The sequence below is a fragment of the Podarcis melisellensis genome, assembly GCF_964234715.1.
Source record: "Podarcis melisellensis genome assembly, chromosome: 10".
Classification (NCBI taxonomy): Eukaryota; Metazoa; Chordata; class Lepidosauria; order Squamata; family Lacertidae; genus Podarcis; species Podarcis melisellensis.
In genome coordinates this window covers 1,789,133-1,806,590 of record NC_138542.1, presented here as the reverse complement: position 1 = coordinate 1,806,590, position 17,458 = coordinate 1,789,133, and the positions used below count along the sequence as shown (strand labels likewise).

The 17,458-nt window shown below is 42.9% G+C and overlaps 1 protein-coding gene across 1 annotated transcript in view; it reads right to left on the bottom strand.

Moving 5' to 3' along the window:
- CAMK1D (calcium/calmodulin dependent protein kinase ID) overlaps positions 1 to 17,458 on the bottom strand; it is a 203,884-nt gene that overhangs the window by 77,053 nt on the left and 109,373 nt on the right. The window contains exon 2 of the mRNA XM_081927849.1: positions 3,149 to 3,280. Coding sequence (XP_081783975.1) covers positions 3,149 to 3,280 — 132 coding nt within the window. The remainder of the gene's footprint in view (positions 1 to 3,148; positions 3,281 to 17,458) is intronic.

The following is a 17,458-nucleotide window of genomic DNA, read 5'->3' as shown; positions in this document are numbered from 1 at the left end:
GATGGCCCTTGTGGTCTCTTCCAACTCTATGATTCTATGAGTGGGCAGAGTCTGCTGGGCTTGCTTGTGCATTCTTGGCAAGGGAGGCAAACATATAATTGGGGCAGGGAACCTGTGGCCCTCCAGATCATCCCTGAGCATTGGCTCTAGTGGGCTGGGGCTGAGGGAACAGGAGGCCACAGATTCTCCATCCCAGGCACACAGGGTTCACTGTGATAAGGACCACTGAAAATGTAGGGCTCCCAGTCATACGAAGAAGCCCTACCCGTGCACAGTTATTATGCATGGGGATTCTTATTTGATTTGATTTTAATGTTCTCTTGAAAGCCGCCCAGAGCAGCTGGGGAAACCCAGCCAGATGGGTGGGGTATAAATAAAAAAATATTAAATTATTATTATTATTATTTGAAATGTCAGGGTTTGGATATCAGCCTGATATTATCAGTTACACACAATCCCTCTCCCAAAATAAATAGAAGTATGGATTTGAACCCTTGGATCTTGCTTGTGATAATATTTAAACAAACACATACATATTACAATAATTTATTTATATTTTCAGTAACCCACATTAAGTTGGGAAGTAAATGTTGGGAAGTAAATTCATTGGGAAGTAAATTCATTGTTAAGTTAATAGGAGAAAAGATCAGTATAGCAAGGCGTTGCACAAAGCCTCGTGACTGACAGGCAGACGGATAGGCAGCTGCTTCCTTCCTATTTGAGCGTTTAGTATTTGCATACACACTTCTCAGGTCTCCACAATATTAAATATTAAGTATCATGTATCTTAAACATGGTTTATTTATTACTCCTGTCTAGTTTCATATGGGACTAAAAGAGCCTGAAGCAGCTTTCTATTACTTTATCTGATGAATGTCCCTTTTAATTTCAACAGATTCACTTCAGTTTCTCTGTGGAAACAGGTGAAACTGGATTATTTATGGTGTAATAAGATTCAGAAAAGTGATACAGGGTGGGGGCTGTCCAACTCTATTAAGAATTTAAAATTCACAAAGACTTAAAATTAATAACAGAAATACCTTGTGGATCCAATATATTGAGCCAAGGCATCTTACAACAAATTAATGCATGCAAATTAAAAACACCAAAGAAAACAACTGGAAAACAATACAAAAAGACAATAGCCTAGATCTACCATCACATTCCCAGAATCAGAGCAAATGGAAACCCCAACTGCCATCTGTTGCACTTCAGCTTTAAAGAGCAGGTTTTCACGAGGAAACCTCCAGGGCGGAAAAAAGAGTGCTTGAAAGCCCAGACCTCTTCCTAGAAAGCAGAGTGCGAAAGGTAGGTGTGGACAAGCCCTTAGACTACGCCATCCTGGGAAATCCCCCTTATCGACTGATGCTCTGACTGCACCAGCACATATCTGTAGCACAGAACACATGGAGCGGCGGCACACTCAACATCTTACCACTGACTCAAGCTACACTGCAAATTATGTAGCGCTCTTGCTCACAGATGAGCACGCAACCAGAGCATGCATGTGTGCTGCGAAAGACACAGCCTTAGATACAGTGAGGCTGCTTCAAAGTTTTTCTCCCCATCTCCATTGTAGGGCATAGCATCTCATATTTTCCATTTAAGTAACCGACCTACTTAAATTACAATAGCACAGATTCTGATCTGAAATTAGAGACTCGAGGCTCAGCGAAATGTATGTTACAAATGCCTGCCAGCATTCAGCACTGTATGCAGTCACATACTCCTAGAGTAATAAAAATCTAATCATTCACATTGCCCAGGCAGAAGTTAAAGAGTTTTTATTTAGAAATGAGGCATTTAGTGCAATGCTCAGCCTGTCAGCGTAGCTGAACATTGTAGGCAATGTGCAATCCTACGAAAGCAGGAAGATACCTACATACCTATGTGTACAAATTTAGCAACACATGTTGAAAAGTGCTTCTGCTATGCAGACAGGCCTGGCACCTGTATGTCTAGCTCTTAGCTGTAGGAAAACATTGCAGAAGGAGTGTGGGGGAAAAGGAAATAATAGGGCAGCAATAAATGCTGGTGCACTCAACAACTAATTTTAGGAGAGGGCTAGTCTGAGGAGGTGATGGAGGACGGTGGCCTGCTCCTCTATCACATCTCTATGTACTCCTCTACCGAGTCACACTTTGGGGAAAGAAGTTCAAGAAATTGTTATAAAGCTGAAGATCTTTACAGCCATTGGCCAAAGGGCCCTTAAGAACATGACAAAAAACCCTACATTTCAGTGGAGCTTCACCATTGTGGCACTTTGCACAGGTGTTGGCATTATTCATTATTAGGCACATAAGATCCTTTATATTATATTCCAAAATGTATATTTATTGTTCAAGCAGGCTAAGACATAATCTTGCTGTGAGTGCAAAAAAGAAACTAAATACATTTGGTAATTCACAATGGTGGCTTTTACACACACACGTGTGGACAGGATGCGGGTGGCGCTGTGGCTTAAACCACAGAGCCTAGGGCTTGTGAATCAGAAGGTCGCAGTTTGAATTCCCACGACGGGGTGAGCTCCCGTTGCTCGGTCCCTGCTCCTGCCAACCTAGCAGTTTGAAAGCACATCAAAGTGCAAGTAGATAAATAGGTACCGCTCCGGCGGGAAGGTAAACGGCGTTTTCGTGCGCTGCTCCTGTTCGCCATAAGCGGCTTAGTCATGCTGGCCACATGACCCGGAAGCTGTACGCTGGCTCCCTCGGCCAATAAAGCAAGATGAGCACTGCAACCCCAAAGTCAGTCACAACTGCACCTAATGGTCAGGGGTCCCTTTACCTTTACCTTTATGCCATGGCTTCACATAATAAAAACAACAACAATAATAATTTTATTATTTATACCCTGCCCATCTGGCTGGGTTTTATTTAGGCATTGTTGGAAAACTGCAAATTACATGATCTGAACTAGTGGTGGACAAGCCATGGTGACCCACTTTGACCTTAAACTGGGCTCAGCAAAACAAGCTATTTCCCAAAAAAAATTAATAAGTTTGAAAACAGCTCAGTTTATTCTGAATCAATTGCAAATCTGAACTGAATCCTGGCATGCTGCCCCATCTTGATCCCAATAAAGTGGCCCAGAGGACAATCCCAGATGTCTCTTCTGGCAACCGTAATGGAAGAACACGTTTCATACTTACTTTCTCAGGACTGCAATTTCATTCTCAATGCTGCTTTCCTTCCCTTTCAGGGCTTTCTTTGGGATGCACTTGACTGCAAATAGTTTTCCAGTAGTCCTGTTTTCAGCCAAAACTACTTCAGAAAATGCACCACTGAAAAATAAAATAAAATATGCATTTCAGATTTGTTTTCTCTTGGGAGGTACTATATCGCAATGGAAATAAATGGCGATTACTATTTAAAAAACAACAACTTTCATACCCTTTTTTCTTTATGCCTTTTTCCTTTTCTTTAAATGGATGGGAGTAAATACAGTGGTAACTCTGGTTATGTACTTAATTCGTTCCGGAGGTCCGTTCTTAACCTGAAACTGTTCTTAACCTGAGACACCGCTTTAGCTAATGGGGCCTCCTGCTGCTTTCATGCCGGCGCCACCACACTACTCATCCTGAAGCAAAGTTCTTAACCCGAGGTAATATTTCTGGGTTAGCGGAGTCTGTAACCTGAAGCGTCTGTAACCTGAGGTACCACTGTACAAAGGCTCTCAAAGCAGTGCAGCAATATGAGTTTTCATGTTGCACCAGTGCAGTACACACACTGGTCTCCCATACAAGGCATTGTATGAATCTGTTGTGACTGCAAATGGAATATGGCTGGGGACGAATGTGGCTGTGCAACTCTGCCTACAGGATCAAGGGTCCTTCATGCAATACTGCAAAACCTCAAGCTCAGGAGACCCCCTGCCCAAAGGAGACCACAGGACACCACTCAGGAAAAGAATATGGACAAACTCAGACCACTGCCAATTTGAGTACAATAGCCTTAGCTTCTAACTGTAGTTTTCACTTCCCTCAGAAGTGATGCTTAAGTTTTCATTTATGAAGAACAAAATCAAAAAAGGTTAAGCACATTTTAGCTCCATTCACCAGGTTCCTGCCTCACCTAAAGTAGAGGCAGCCATTCTACCAGGCTATAGCAGAGGGAAAGGTGGGAGTGCAGAGCCTTGACTGCAGGTGACAGGCCAGGAAGCTTTGGCTCCTCCTCTCCTTGAACTCTTTCAATTCCAGCTGGTTATAACAGGAGTCTGTCAAGAAGAGGCTGTGTGGATCAGACTAAGGAGCGTTCTGTTCCCACAGCGACCAGGCAATATCCACTGGAAGCCAACATGCAGAGCATGAGAGCAGTAACAGTCTTCTGCTCATGAGAGCCAACAACTGGTATTCAGAGGGAATATTAATCAAAGTGACCAGCAGCATGGAAAGCCTTGTAGTCTATCCCTTCCTCTCTCTCAATCCCTTATGTGTCATACATCTATAACAGTCTGATTATTTGAAAGCTGCTCTAGGAGCATTTTCGAGCTACAGAGCGAGGGTAAAATAAATATATCTATCAGGGAGCCTTAACAGTGTATACAGAAGTCCAAATGAACTCAATGTGAGCCAGGATGAAACTACATAACATAGTGGTTGATGCATGGCAGGTGGGGGGGGGGAGATGGCAAACACTTTATGCATCTGCTGCAACCATCCCCCCCCCCCGGCCCCTTTTCTCCCCATTGGACTCAAAACCAGAAATAAGCCCACATGGTCTAGATAAAATTTCATTCATTCATTCATACCCTACCCATCTGGCTGGGTTTCCCAATATGGATTGCAGAGTGGAAAGCAGTGGAGAAGGAAGGCTTCAGCCCCCACCCCACTGATCCTGCTGTTCCACTTGAAATTATCCTCTCCCAACACTTTGCTGCATGTGCAGTTTTACCCCTGTTCCATTTTTACTTGGAAATTCAGTGGGGCTTACTCACAAATAAGTGTTCCTAAATTGCAGCCATGAAGTAGAACCCAAACATGACATTCTGCAGCAAATTTACAGTATATTACATTTGGTGCAGTGTGTTATTCAGAAGTGTATTCTAGAACCTCACATATTCCCATTTTCTTCTGATTAACACTTAGGTGCACAAGCAGAGCGTGAGAGAGACAGTTAGCACACCTTTACATGGGAATTTATTCAAGTCTTGTTCAGCACTACAGCACATTTACAATGCTAGTGAACACTGCCAAACCACCTTATATAAGGCATATCACTGTCTGGGACTTTTTGGCACTCCTGGACTATAGCACAGTGCCTGTTGTCCTGGCTCAGGGCCAGCATCAGTGATTTGAACCACACACGATAGCCTGAAAGTAAAGAAATGTATGTCTTTTCACTTAACAACAGTTTCTCTTACTCTTACATGACTCCTATCAGAGTCCATGACTCTCAGGTGCACAATTCAACCTGCAGTTGCACAAACTGATTAAAATCATTGCCATTAATACACTTTTATTACCATTAATTGTCATTAATTACCGTATTTTTTGCTCTATAAGACACACCAGACCATAAGATGCACCTAGTTTTGGGAAGAGGAAAACAAGAAAAAAAATATTCTGAATCCCCGAAGCCAGGACAGCAAGAGGGATCCCCCTGCCTGGGAGAGGCTGTGCGCAGCTAAGGCTCCCCCTCCCCTGTGCGCGCGCGGCTAAGGAGAGGCTGCGTGCAGCTAGGGCAGCCCTTCTCCCTCCTCAGGGAAAAGCCCCCAAGAACCACACACACGTTCCACACAGCTCTTTAAAGGGAGCGCTGAGCAGAGCCTCCCACCTGCATTCACTCCATAAGACGCAAACACATTTCCCCTTACTTTTTAGGAGGGAAAAAGTGCATCTTATAGAGCGAAAAATACGGAAGTTATTTGTGTGAAAGTGATATATTGCACTGAAGCCTTTTTTTAACTAAAAAACCCCACACCAACTTTATGAATCAAGGAAGAAAATAAGAAGAGTGGTGATTAAGTAAATAACTCTTCCATTCACACCAGCAGGAACTGTAGTTCAGATTATTTGTTTCTAGTATCAGAAATACGTCACAACACATCACATACATTGTAACTGCATATCAGTAAGATTGTACTGACAAATAAAATAACCAGCAACATTTTTCACCTTTTCTGTCAGTCAAGGATGTTTCTTCAGAAGTAAGCTAAGTTCAGTGGGACAAAGTCTCTAGCAAGGGGGCTTAGGACTACAGCCTATACACAGTTTGACTTAGCAAAAAGTCCTACTGAGTTCAGTGAGATTTCTGATTAAGTGTGCATAGGTGTGATGGCCTGGGAATCGGATTCAGAGGCTGAACCTGAGGAATCCCAGCCTGAACAGGAGTCCCTGCCTCCAGAACCAGCTGAGCCAGGGCTGGGGCCTGAGCCTGAAGGGTCCTCACCTGTGCCGGATCCTCAGGAGCAGACACCAGATGCATCCACTCTGGCTCCGGAGGTGATGGGGGACCCATTTCCTGCAGGTGCTCCACTCTCAGCCCCGTCAGGGGAGGCTGAGGTTGCCTCTGGGTCCGGTAACCCTCCAGCCTCTCCTGAGCTGCAGAGGCTCAGGGCAGAGAGGCGGAGGGAACTAAGTTCCCGCAGGTGGAGTGCTCGCCTCCAGGCCAGGAGAGGAGAGTCACCTGTGGACCGGGGCCGCCCTGTGCCTCGGGGCAGATAAAAGCCAGCCAGCCCACAGGTGGAAACAGAATTGTTAGATCCCAAAACTAAGAATTTGTCAAGAATGTATAACTTGCTGTTGAAATGGAACACTCAGGATGAAACGGTGAAATCTGCTGATTAAATGGGCACAAGATGTTGGACATAACATTATGATGGCTGACTGGGAACAGTTATGGACCACAGGTATGAAGTTCACGGCATGTAATGCCTTAAGAGAGAATATAATGAAAATGATATACAGGTGGTACATGACACCAGTCAAGCTTGCAAAAATCTATAATTTGCCCGATAATAAATGTTGGAAATGTAAAGAGGCCGAAGGTACATTCTTTCACCTTGGGTGGACATGCCCAAGGATTAAGGCTTTCTGGGAGATGATCTATAATGAAATGAAAAAGGTATTTAAATATACCTTCCTGAAGAAACTAGAGGCCTTTCTCCTGGACATGGTCGGCCAATTGGTGCCAAAGAAGGATAGAACTTTTTTTATGTATGCCACAACAGCAGCAAGAATACTCACTTTACCCTCAACTTAAATAGGAAGGTGTTTTTCTAACCAGGTCTCTTCAAGCTGCTGATGGCATGACTTTGGATGGGCAAAAGACAATTAAACAGAAACTTGCAAAATTCTAAGGGGTAAGCTATGTAAAAAGCTTTCTTAGTCTGGAAATGCCACTTTCACCTGTCACACAAAAGTCAGAATGGCTGTGATTCTGGTATCACTTACTCTATCTCTATCTATCTATATACTGTATATAGTTTAACAGTATTTAGAACTGCGGTATATTAATCACTCTTCTGCTCTGCTTCCCCTTTGGGGCAGCTTATGCAGGATCTCCCACGTAATTGCCCTTTTAGGCACTGTAATCCTGTACATTTCACAGCATTGTGGCAAGTGAGCTCAACCCATCACTTTATAGCAAATGTCTGCTTTTTTAAAAGCTCTTCTATAGCATTTCTGAGAATTAGGCTACCCAAGGCCAGTAAAAAGTTGTCATCCTTACTTTTGTGAACCAGTTTATGAATTTAGGATAGCCAGCTGGCAATGCCTAGGCAAAATTCAGCCCCTAAGGTAATTTTTCTGGATTTTGGTATTCTAACCCAATGTTATACAAGGTATATTAAAAAGTCTGTCCCCAGTTTCACCTGCTGAGTTTGTCTTGTTCCCACCCACCCCTGGAAAAGGGCACTTACTGTTCTGGTTTGGATCTGCCAAGAGGCACAGTATCCCACAGTCACACTGATTCCAACCACCAGTAACAATTTTCTTGGAACTTCTTTTTCTTCCAGATATAAACCTATTATAGCCATTCCCTGGATTCAGAGTGGTGAGCATTTATGATGGTTGGTTTAGCACGTGGAAAGACCAGGGGAATGTGCTATCTATAAGGCATTATTCCAACTTGCTTGCATACAAAATATGAAAGTTAAACATGGGGGCATTGGCAAGCACACCGATAGATGGTGATAGACTATAAAGCAGACTTAATTTATTCCTCCATCATATAATCCCTTCAGATTTCCCAGGAAGCTTCCTCAGTCAGGATTTGTTCATCTTTTCTAGATATATTCCAACTGTTTCCACCCACTCACTGCCCAAGCAACTTGGATATGTTCATTAGCAAGTAGTCACCAGCCAACGTCTTGAAATGCCAGGTATACAAAATCCTGGAAATGGAATCTTATTATTTGGCACTCCACAAATAAGAGACCCCGCTGCCCACACACTGTCTGGCCAGAGGGGTGCATGCTCTAGTTATCTCCCGCTTGGACTACTGCAATGCTCTCTATGTGGGGCTACCTTTGAAGGTGACCCGGAAACTACAACTAATCCAGAATGCGACAGGGTTATTCCACGTCATTTCAACGAGGTCATGCCACCCTCCATCTCGAATGTTGATGAAATTTGGTGCACACCCTTCCCTTATGGTTGAAAGAAATCCCCTTAAATTTCCCCCCTCTATCTCAAACGGTTTTAATTTTATAGACTTCAAAATTCCGTTAAGACTCCGTTGTCTGTCCCTCTTGAGACCCTCAGGACAAGATACCCTTGTGTACATTTTATTTATTTTCTCCATTACCAATGATCAGATCTCTTACAAATTTTACACAGAGCTCAATAAAATGATGAGGATTTCAGAAAAAATACACCAGCACTCAAAAGATTTTATAAATGCCTAATTTTTTCAATAAATGCACTTGTAGCCTAGTTTTTTGGGTGGAAAAACTAGGTTTAGAAAACCTGAATTTACAGCATGTGGGCATGATGTAACCAAAAGTTTTTGACGTTGAAAATTATTGCAAAGACATGCTCTTTCTCAACAAAGAATGAAATTTATGGGTTTCTATTCCTTGTAACGAAAATTTCATGTGTTTTGAACATCATGGGAGGGAAATGGCTACAGGGTAGCCATTTTGTACAACTTTCCTACAATCCTCAGCTGTAATAGAAAAAATTAATGAAACAAAGTTGTTCATCTTAAAAATTAAAATAATATTGGTTATTATAGAGGTTTTTCCAAAAGTGCAGACTTGTTTTAATTTTGGAATATTTGAATTTGAAGTTATGAAAATTGGCTATTGGGAATAATAAAAAAAAGAATTTACATTCAGTAGAACATTAAATGCTGACATGTAAGGAAAAAAGGCCTAGCAAAAAAAATATTCAAAAAAATTAAAAATTGAGTATTCTATACAAATATGAGTACATCAAATTAGGCTTAAATTATTTTAAAAATTACTCATTTCAGAAATATTAAAAATATTAGACATTTTAAAATGTTTTCTCAGATTGCAGTTCAGAGAAGTCTTGCTAGTTGTGTATTCAGTGTGTGGATGAATCATGGACAGCTGAAGTTGGGTGGTGCAGTGCAGGTGAGTCATGCAGGCCACTGGCGTTGATGGAAGAAAAAATGAAAAACTTACAGGTGATACTGATACTTACACCTCACCTTTGCATATCAACCCTTAAAACACTGGGCAGGCATTCTTTTTGCAAGTTCAGGCAGCCTCGCAGTTGCCCTCCACGCACCTTCTTGCCTGGACAGTCAGGGCAAAGGGATGGGATTGTGGGATTCTAGGAAGCTGCAATGGTTCTGGGATTCCCTCACACCTGCCTGTCAGCTGTTGTCCAGAATCAATGAGGGAATTCCAGTGCACCCTTGCTGCCTCAGAATGTCGTCACTGCCTACATATTGAAAGACTGAGCGCACCAATGCTGCACACTCACACAGAGCCTTGTAGCTGTGGTGTGCATGGAGGGGAGGGTGCAAAAGAGGGGGCGGCTTTATCCTTTAAGGTACATGTCAGCCCCACTTGCTGGCACACAGTTTGGGAACCAGTGGCTTGAGCATAGACACACACAGCTCCCTCCTCATGTGCTTGGATAATGCTTATTAGGCTACATAAAGATCAGTATTCAGAGAATGAGGTTGTGAATATTTCAGAAGCCACAGTGTCATCAGAAACCACACAAAGCTGCTTTGTGATGAGTCAAACCACAAGTGCCTCTAGCCGGACAGTCATACCTCCGTGAATGTCCGCCTCCTCAATTGTCCATTTCGGCCGACGTCCACAGCATATCCGGAAGTACCAGAACGGGTTATTTCTGGGTTTGCCGCCTCACGCATGGGCAGAAGCGCAAAACCGCTCCACGCGCAGAGTGAAGCTCTATCGAGCATCTTTTTTGTCGAGCGTCCCAGGCTCTGAAATGGATCCCGGATGCTCAATGAGATACCACTGTGTAGCCCACTCCTCATGGCTGCAGCTGTCCAAGTCTCTGGCAGCCCTGCAACCAAGATCTTTTCAAACTGGAAGCGCTAGGGACCGGAACACACAGACAGCATGCGCTTCCCACTAACTTCCAAACCCACATGTAAGAGTACCAAACCAGAGGCTGTTTACATATATTTAGTAGTAATTTATTTTTAAATGTACAACTAACTCCTTTTGTAGCTGTCTTACCAGTTACAGTATCATATTAGTGTTGTGCTTGTTTTTGTCACAGGCAGTCAGAAATTTCAGGCCCTAAATTAGTTTGTGACTTTACCTTGTCTCCTGTGATTTGAAAATATGTTCCAGAACACTAATTAAAGCTAGAGTTTGTGTTAAAAATAGATGTCTGTGGACACAATCCTGTATGGGAGGCCTGCCTCAGTTCCACTGAAATCAAATGAAGACAAGCGCTTCATGGAGAGCCTTTCTCTCAATTGTGCTCTTAAGGGCAGTACAGTACTGAGATAGTTTGCTGGGCAAAACTGGTGCAAGTGTTGTGTGCAATCGAGGGAAATGAGTTCTCACCCTTTCAGTGCCACAAAGTAGAAGCAGAGCTGCATGGGTGTGACATCAGGCAAGTGTTGTCCCACTAAGCAACCCTGCACTTGAGGAGAGCCATCGACAGCATTCACGCCTCAACCTCCAGCTGTCAAAGTCACCCCCTCACTCTCCGCCACTGCTCCTTGTGGGCATCATCCAGAAATCATCATGTGCATCACTGATGCTGAGTCAGCACTGATAAAACCTCTTATTTTAGCAGGATTCATATGTACCTCCTGTTTTTTTAAAAAGATATTTAAGTTTCAAAAATTATATAAAAGAAAAACAATAATACAAACAGAACACAAACAAAAACAAGTATAATTTCAATCCCTTATTTTCTTATAACTCACTTCCCCGACCTCCTCATACCTCCCCTTTCTGTATTCCAATTTCTAATTATTAATTCAGCAAATCCTCTCCCTTAATTTTCATTTAATTTTTAACCTTTCTTTTCTTTTTTACTTGATCATTACAGCTGAAAACCACTTAATTTCTAAACCAACATTATTCTAACATTCATTAATTTTGCAATATTTCCCAAGATAGTCCTTAAATTTCTTCCAATCTTCTTCCGCCGTCTCTCTTCCCTGGTCTCGGATTCTGCCAGTCATTTCTGCCAGTCCCATATAGTCTATCACCTTCATCTGCCATTCTTCCAAGGTGGGTAGATCCTGTGTCTTCCAGTACTTTGCGATGAGTATTCTTGCTGCTGTTGTAGCATACATAAAGAATGTTCTATCTTTCTTTGGCACCAATTGGCCGACCATGCCCAGGAGAAAGGCCTCTGGTTTCTTCAGGAAGGTATATTTAAATACCTTTTTCATTTCATTATATATCATTTCCCAGAAAGCCTTAATCCTTGGGCACGTCCACCAAAGGTGAAAAAATGTACCTTCATTTTCTTTACATTTCCAACATATGTACCTCCTGAAAGGTGAAGCAGGTGAAACATTCCCCATCAGGAAAAACCATCAACTGCTGATTTCTGCACCCATTTACAGACACAGGATAAATTCCTGGTATATCTCTTGTTCTTATGATCACGGAAGAGAAAGAAGTGGAAAGCTGCCTGGAAACATCTCACTTGACCCCAAAGTGCAATCCATGCATCTGCACATGACAGTGCTGACCATCAGTTTGGCAATGCAAGTACATCACTGGGGAAGCAATGCTGGGTTTTCTTCCCCACAAAACAGCCTTTCACATACACAGATTTTAAGAAAGACCTGTTTCAACAATCGCCACTTCCTCTCTTGCCTCTGTATTGGCAACTGAGGACCACCTGGTGCCCTTCAACCTAGACATTGGGACAATGTCATAGCTTCCGTCTAGCCATGTATAATAGAGCTCAAAATGGTTTAACCAGATCTGTGTTGGGCTGCTGTAGTGATTTTTGCAATAAAGCCTTTAATAACACTGGGCAACAATTTTTTACTTTTTGAATGTTGTCTAGATTTCTACAACTGATTTAGGGTATTTTTGCACTGCTGAATCAGGAAATGGCATCCATTTCTCTCCATCAGGTCAGGTTTACTGTAGACTGAATGGTGGGCATTGATAAAGGTAAATACACATAAATTGCATGTTGCTTCACCATTTTTCAAACTTCAGGGCTTGAACTTCCGTTTCTTGGAACTCCTGGAATGCTCAGCAGCAGGGAGGGCTCTCTTCAGAGTCCAACAGTAGTCAGCCATCATGACTGCCTCCCAGAGACCCTGATACCTGGTCTCCATCTCTTTCATGTCCTGATGGAATCTCTCTCCCTGCTCGTCACTCATTGAACCCAGGTTCTCAGGAAACCGGTCCATATGTGAAAATAGGTAGTGCATCTTGACGCTCATGTTGCAGCTCAGGTTTCTGAAAGCAGTCAGCATGTTGTTGACAAGTTCTGCGTAGTTTCTGGCCTTATTGTTGCCAAGAAAGTTCTTCACTACCAGAACAAATGCCTTCCACGCTTCCAGTTCCACTTCGTTCATTGAGTTTCCGAACTCTGGATCTCTGATGAGCTGACGGATCTGAGGACCGTCAAAGATGCCATATTTCAACTTCTCCATGGTCAATCCTGGAAAAGCCTGGCACAAGTAAGTGAAGCAGTCCATATCCTTGTCCAGAGCCTTGGTGAACTGCTTGATTAAGCCGAGCTTGATGTGCAGCGGTGGGAAGAGTATTCTGTCTTTGTCCACCAGAGGGTCGTTGATGACGTTCCTTTCTTTGCAAGGCACCAATTCCTCCCGCACAGGCCAGTCCTTCTTCGTGTAATGCTGAGCACGGTCCCTACTATCCCACATTCACAGAAAACATGGGTACTTGGTGAAGCCAGACTGTTGTCCCAACAAAAAGTTCACCATCTTCAGGTCAACACAAATAAACCACTTATGCTGATCATAACCAATTTTCTCCAGCACATACTTCACCGCTTCATAGTTCTCCTTCAGTGTACTCGAGTGAGCCAGGGGTATAGAGGCAAACTGCTTGCCGTTGTGTAGGAGAACACATTTCAGTGATCGCTTGCTGCTGTCAATGAACAGTCTCCAATCTTTGGGTTCGTACTGTGGCACTCCAAGCTTGAGCAGAAGCTGCGCAATATCTGCACAGTACACTAAGTCCTTCTCTTCCGAGAAAAAACGGAGGTACTCTTGTTGCCTGTTGCGGAAGAAGCTGATGCGAGCAATGTCAGAGAGGAGATTTTTTCCCTTCAATCTAGATGCCAACAGTTCACCCAAAGGGTCTCATCAATGGTTCCTCTTCATCCTGGAGAAGAGTGACTAGTGGGGTGCCACAGGGTTCTGTCTTGGGCCCGGTCTTATTCAACATCTTTATCAATGACTTGGATGATGGACTCAAGGGCATCCTGATCAAATTTGCAGATGACACCAAACTGGGAGGGGTGGCTAACACCCCAGAGGACAGGATCACACTTTAAAACAACCTTGACAGATTAGAGAACTGGGCCAAAACAAACAATATGAATTTTAACAGGGAGAAATGTAAAGTATTGCACTTGGGCAAAAAAAATATGAGAGGCACAAATACAAGATGGGTGACACCTGGCTTGAGAGCAGTACATGTGAAAAGGATCTAGGAGTCTTGGTTGACCACAAACTTGACATGAGCCAACAGTGTGACGCAGCAGCTAAAAAAGCCAAAGCTTTTTTACAGTAAGAGCTGTTCGACAGTAAGAGCTGTTCGACAGTGGAATTTGCTGCCAAGGAGTGTGGTGGAGTCTCCTTCTTTGGAGGTATTTAAGCAGAGGCTTGACAACCATATGTCAGGAGTGCTCTGATGGTGTTTCCTGCTTGGCAGGGGGTTGGACTCGATGGCCCTTGTGGTCTCTTCCAACTCTATGATTCTATGATTCTATGAGTTTGGCAGAGTCCTTTGACAAGCTGAGGTTGCGAACTAGATCATTCAATTGCTTTTGGGAAAATGGATGTGGAGCATCATCTTCAAGAACCAGATTTTGTTCTTCATGTCCTTCAACACTGGAGGCATCTTCGTCACTAATGTCAGGAAGTTCTCCGAAGATAGGCACTGGAATTTCATTACAATGAACTACAGGACGACGTGCTGATTGAAGATCAGGATTAACTTAGTTTTGATCCCCAACTTTATGCTTTGCCGCATCAAATATATGGAAGATTTCGAGGTTTTATGACTTCAAACTGATCCCTTTTCGACATAATCACCCAGAACTATTGGACCTGAATACTTCTTGTCATTAAAATAATCATTTCCAATCAAAACAATTATTCGACATGGCATTTTACCCCCGCCAACTTCTTCTAAAATGCTCCACACAAGCGTACATGTGAACAAAAACGTAAAAAAATGACGTGGCCATAGCTCAAAAACCTGACCTGATTGAGCAAAACCAATGTGATTTTTGGATTCAGCGCATCAGATTCGTCCTAAATCAACTGAAAAAATGCAGACAACAAATTTGTTGATGGCCAGTGTAATAATTGAGCTGAAAGTCTCAGTACAAGTGGGAGGATGGACACAAGAAGTGATTTTGCTGCTTTCCTCTGGCTGCAATGAGAGGAAGGTTGTCATGCACTTGACAGACCGCAATACATCTCGGCTAATAATTTTATTATTCATACTCTACCCATCAGCCACTCTGGATGGCTTCCAGTACATATAAAAACATAGTAGTCAGGCATTAAACACTACCCGAAGGGCTGCCTTCAGGTGTCTTCTAAAAGTAGTTCTTTTTCTCCTTTCATGCATTATTCTGCCTTTTTCCTTTTGCTCTTGCTCTTAACAAACTCTCTTAAAACTGCCTGCTAGACTGCCCACAAGAGATGCCACAATGAAGCTCCATTATTTCTTGCAATATTGCACTTCCGTGGTGGTTGGGATGCAATCACAAGATGGCAACAATGTTTTGGGTCAGCCCTGAACCTATGGAGCTTTTTAAATATCTTCTGATTCAATTGAAATGAATGCTTAAGGGAAAGGGAATGCCAAGCCTGATACTTGTAAGAGGTGTCAACTGGCCAGCAGCCAGTTTACTCTTTCCCAGAGTTCCCTTCCAAGTAAGAACATCAACTAGAGCACACCTGCTTTCTGGCAATTCTGTACAATCATGCAAAGCAGATTATATACTTTAAAATATTCTGCTTTTTTTGACCTCTGATACAGGCAAGTGAAAGAAAGGTCAGCAATCTGGTAAGACACCAAAGGAAAGCGAGCAATTTTAGAAGGAAATTAACAGACCAATGTATATTTACTCAGAGTACGCATTCCCATGGCACATAATATTAAATTATTGTTGCTTAATAAGTGTGTACGTGGGACATAGGTGGTGCTGTGGTCTAAACCACTGCGCCTCTTGGGCTTGCTGATCAGAAGGTCGGCAGTTTGAATCCCTGCGATGGGGTGAGCTCCTGTTGTTCAGTCCCTGCTCCTGCCAACCTAGCAGTTCTAAAGCTCATCAAAGTGCAAGTAGATAAACAGGTACTGTTCCGGCAGGCAGGTAAACGGCGTTTCCATGCGCTGCTCTGGTTTGCCAGAAGCGGCTTCATCATGCTGGCAACATGACCCGGAAGCTGTAAGCCGGCTCCCTTGGCCAATAAAGCGAGATGAACGCCGCAACCCCAGAGACGGCCACGACTGGACCTAATGGTCAGGGGTCCCTTTACCTTTATTAAGTGTGTACACACAGCAATGCTATGCAAGTTTCCTCTGAAGAAAAATCCTGTCACTCCTAGTAGGTGTGTGTATCGGGCTGTTGCAGTAGATTAAGCAAATATGTTAAAATGGGTCATCCAAGCCACACATTGCATCCAGTTTTGCCTCCAACTGAAATGCGAGCTATAAATTTAATAAATAAACCTTCTCCCAACCCAAAGTTTCTCTTGGTCTAAAGAAGAAGTTCTGAATACTTAATCGTGCTGCATGTTTGAGAGGCTAGGATCCTGTTTTCTCTCTCTCTCACACACACACCTTCAAATAGTAACCCCAGTAGTCAGGCAAATTCTCCTAATTAAAGGCTGTATGACTGCATAACCCAAGGAAAAGATACAGAACTGCTGTGTCTCATTAACTAGTTGAGAGGTACAATTTTTATTTTATTTTTGAAACACTCGTCTTCTTCACATGGTCAGAGAATGCTAATTGGCTTGTTCACATTCCGTTTAAGACCTATCCAGATGGGTGCAATTATTTGTCTTAAATATTTGTACTCAAAATGTTTATTTATTTTTTGTATCCCCCACCCACTCATAATCACAACTTCTTGTTAAAACAAAAATTACCAAACGAAGAAAATATTAACCACCACAGAACACAATGTCCTTCATATCCCCTAATTTAAAGGCCCCACCTTTCAGGCTTTTGATGATAATAGCAATAACAATAACAATTTATTATTATTATTTTCCTGGGTGTGCATTGCTCTGTCTCTTCCTAGCTATCCAAAGGCTCCACCCCAGCACCAATCTCCACTCCCAAAGAGGTAGCAACCATGTGACATTATATAGCCAGGCTGCTCCACAGGAATAAAAGCTTAAATCTGGCATAATGGGGACCTGCCAAAGCTAGATGGCTTTCAGGCAAAATTTCTACGATCTCTGCTGCAGGTACCCAACTGTGCCCCCAACTCCGTACTTCTGTTAGAAGCTGGTGAATGCCCAATTTCAACTAAAGCATGGTGGGCTGCCCTAAAACATTGGCTCAGGATTTCAGTGTTTGATCTAGGGAAGTTACAGATAGGTAGCCGTGTTGGTCTGCCATAGTCAAAACAAAAAAATTTCCTTCCAGTAGCACCTTAAAGACCAACTAAGTTAGTTCTTGGTATGAGCTTTCGTGTGCATGCACACTTCTTCAGATACACTGTGTATCTGAAGAAGTGTGCATGCACACGAAAGCTCATACCAAGAACTAACTTAGTTGGTCTTTAAGGTGCTACTGGAAGGAATTTTTTTTGTTTTGATCTAGGGAAGGGTTTGTACCAGCACCTGACCAATGAGGAATT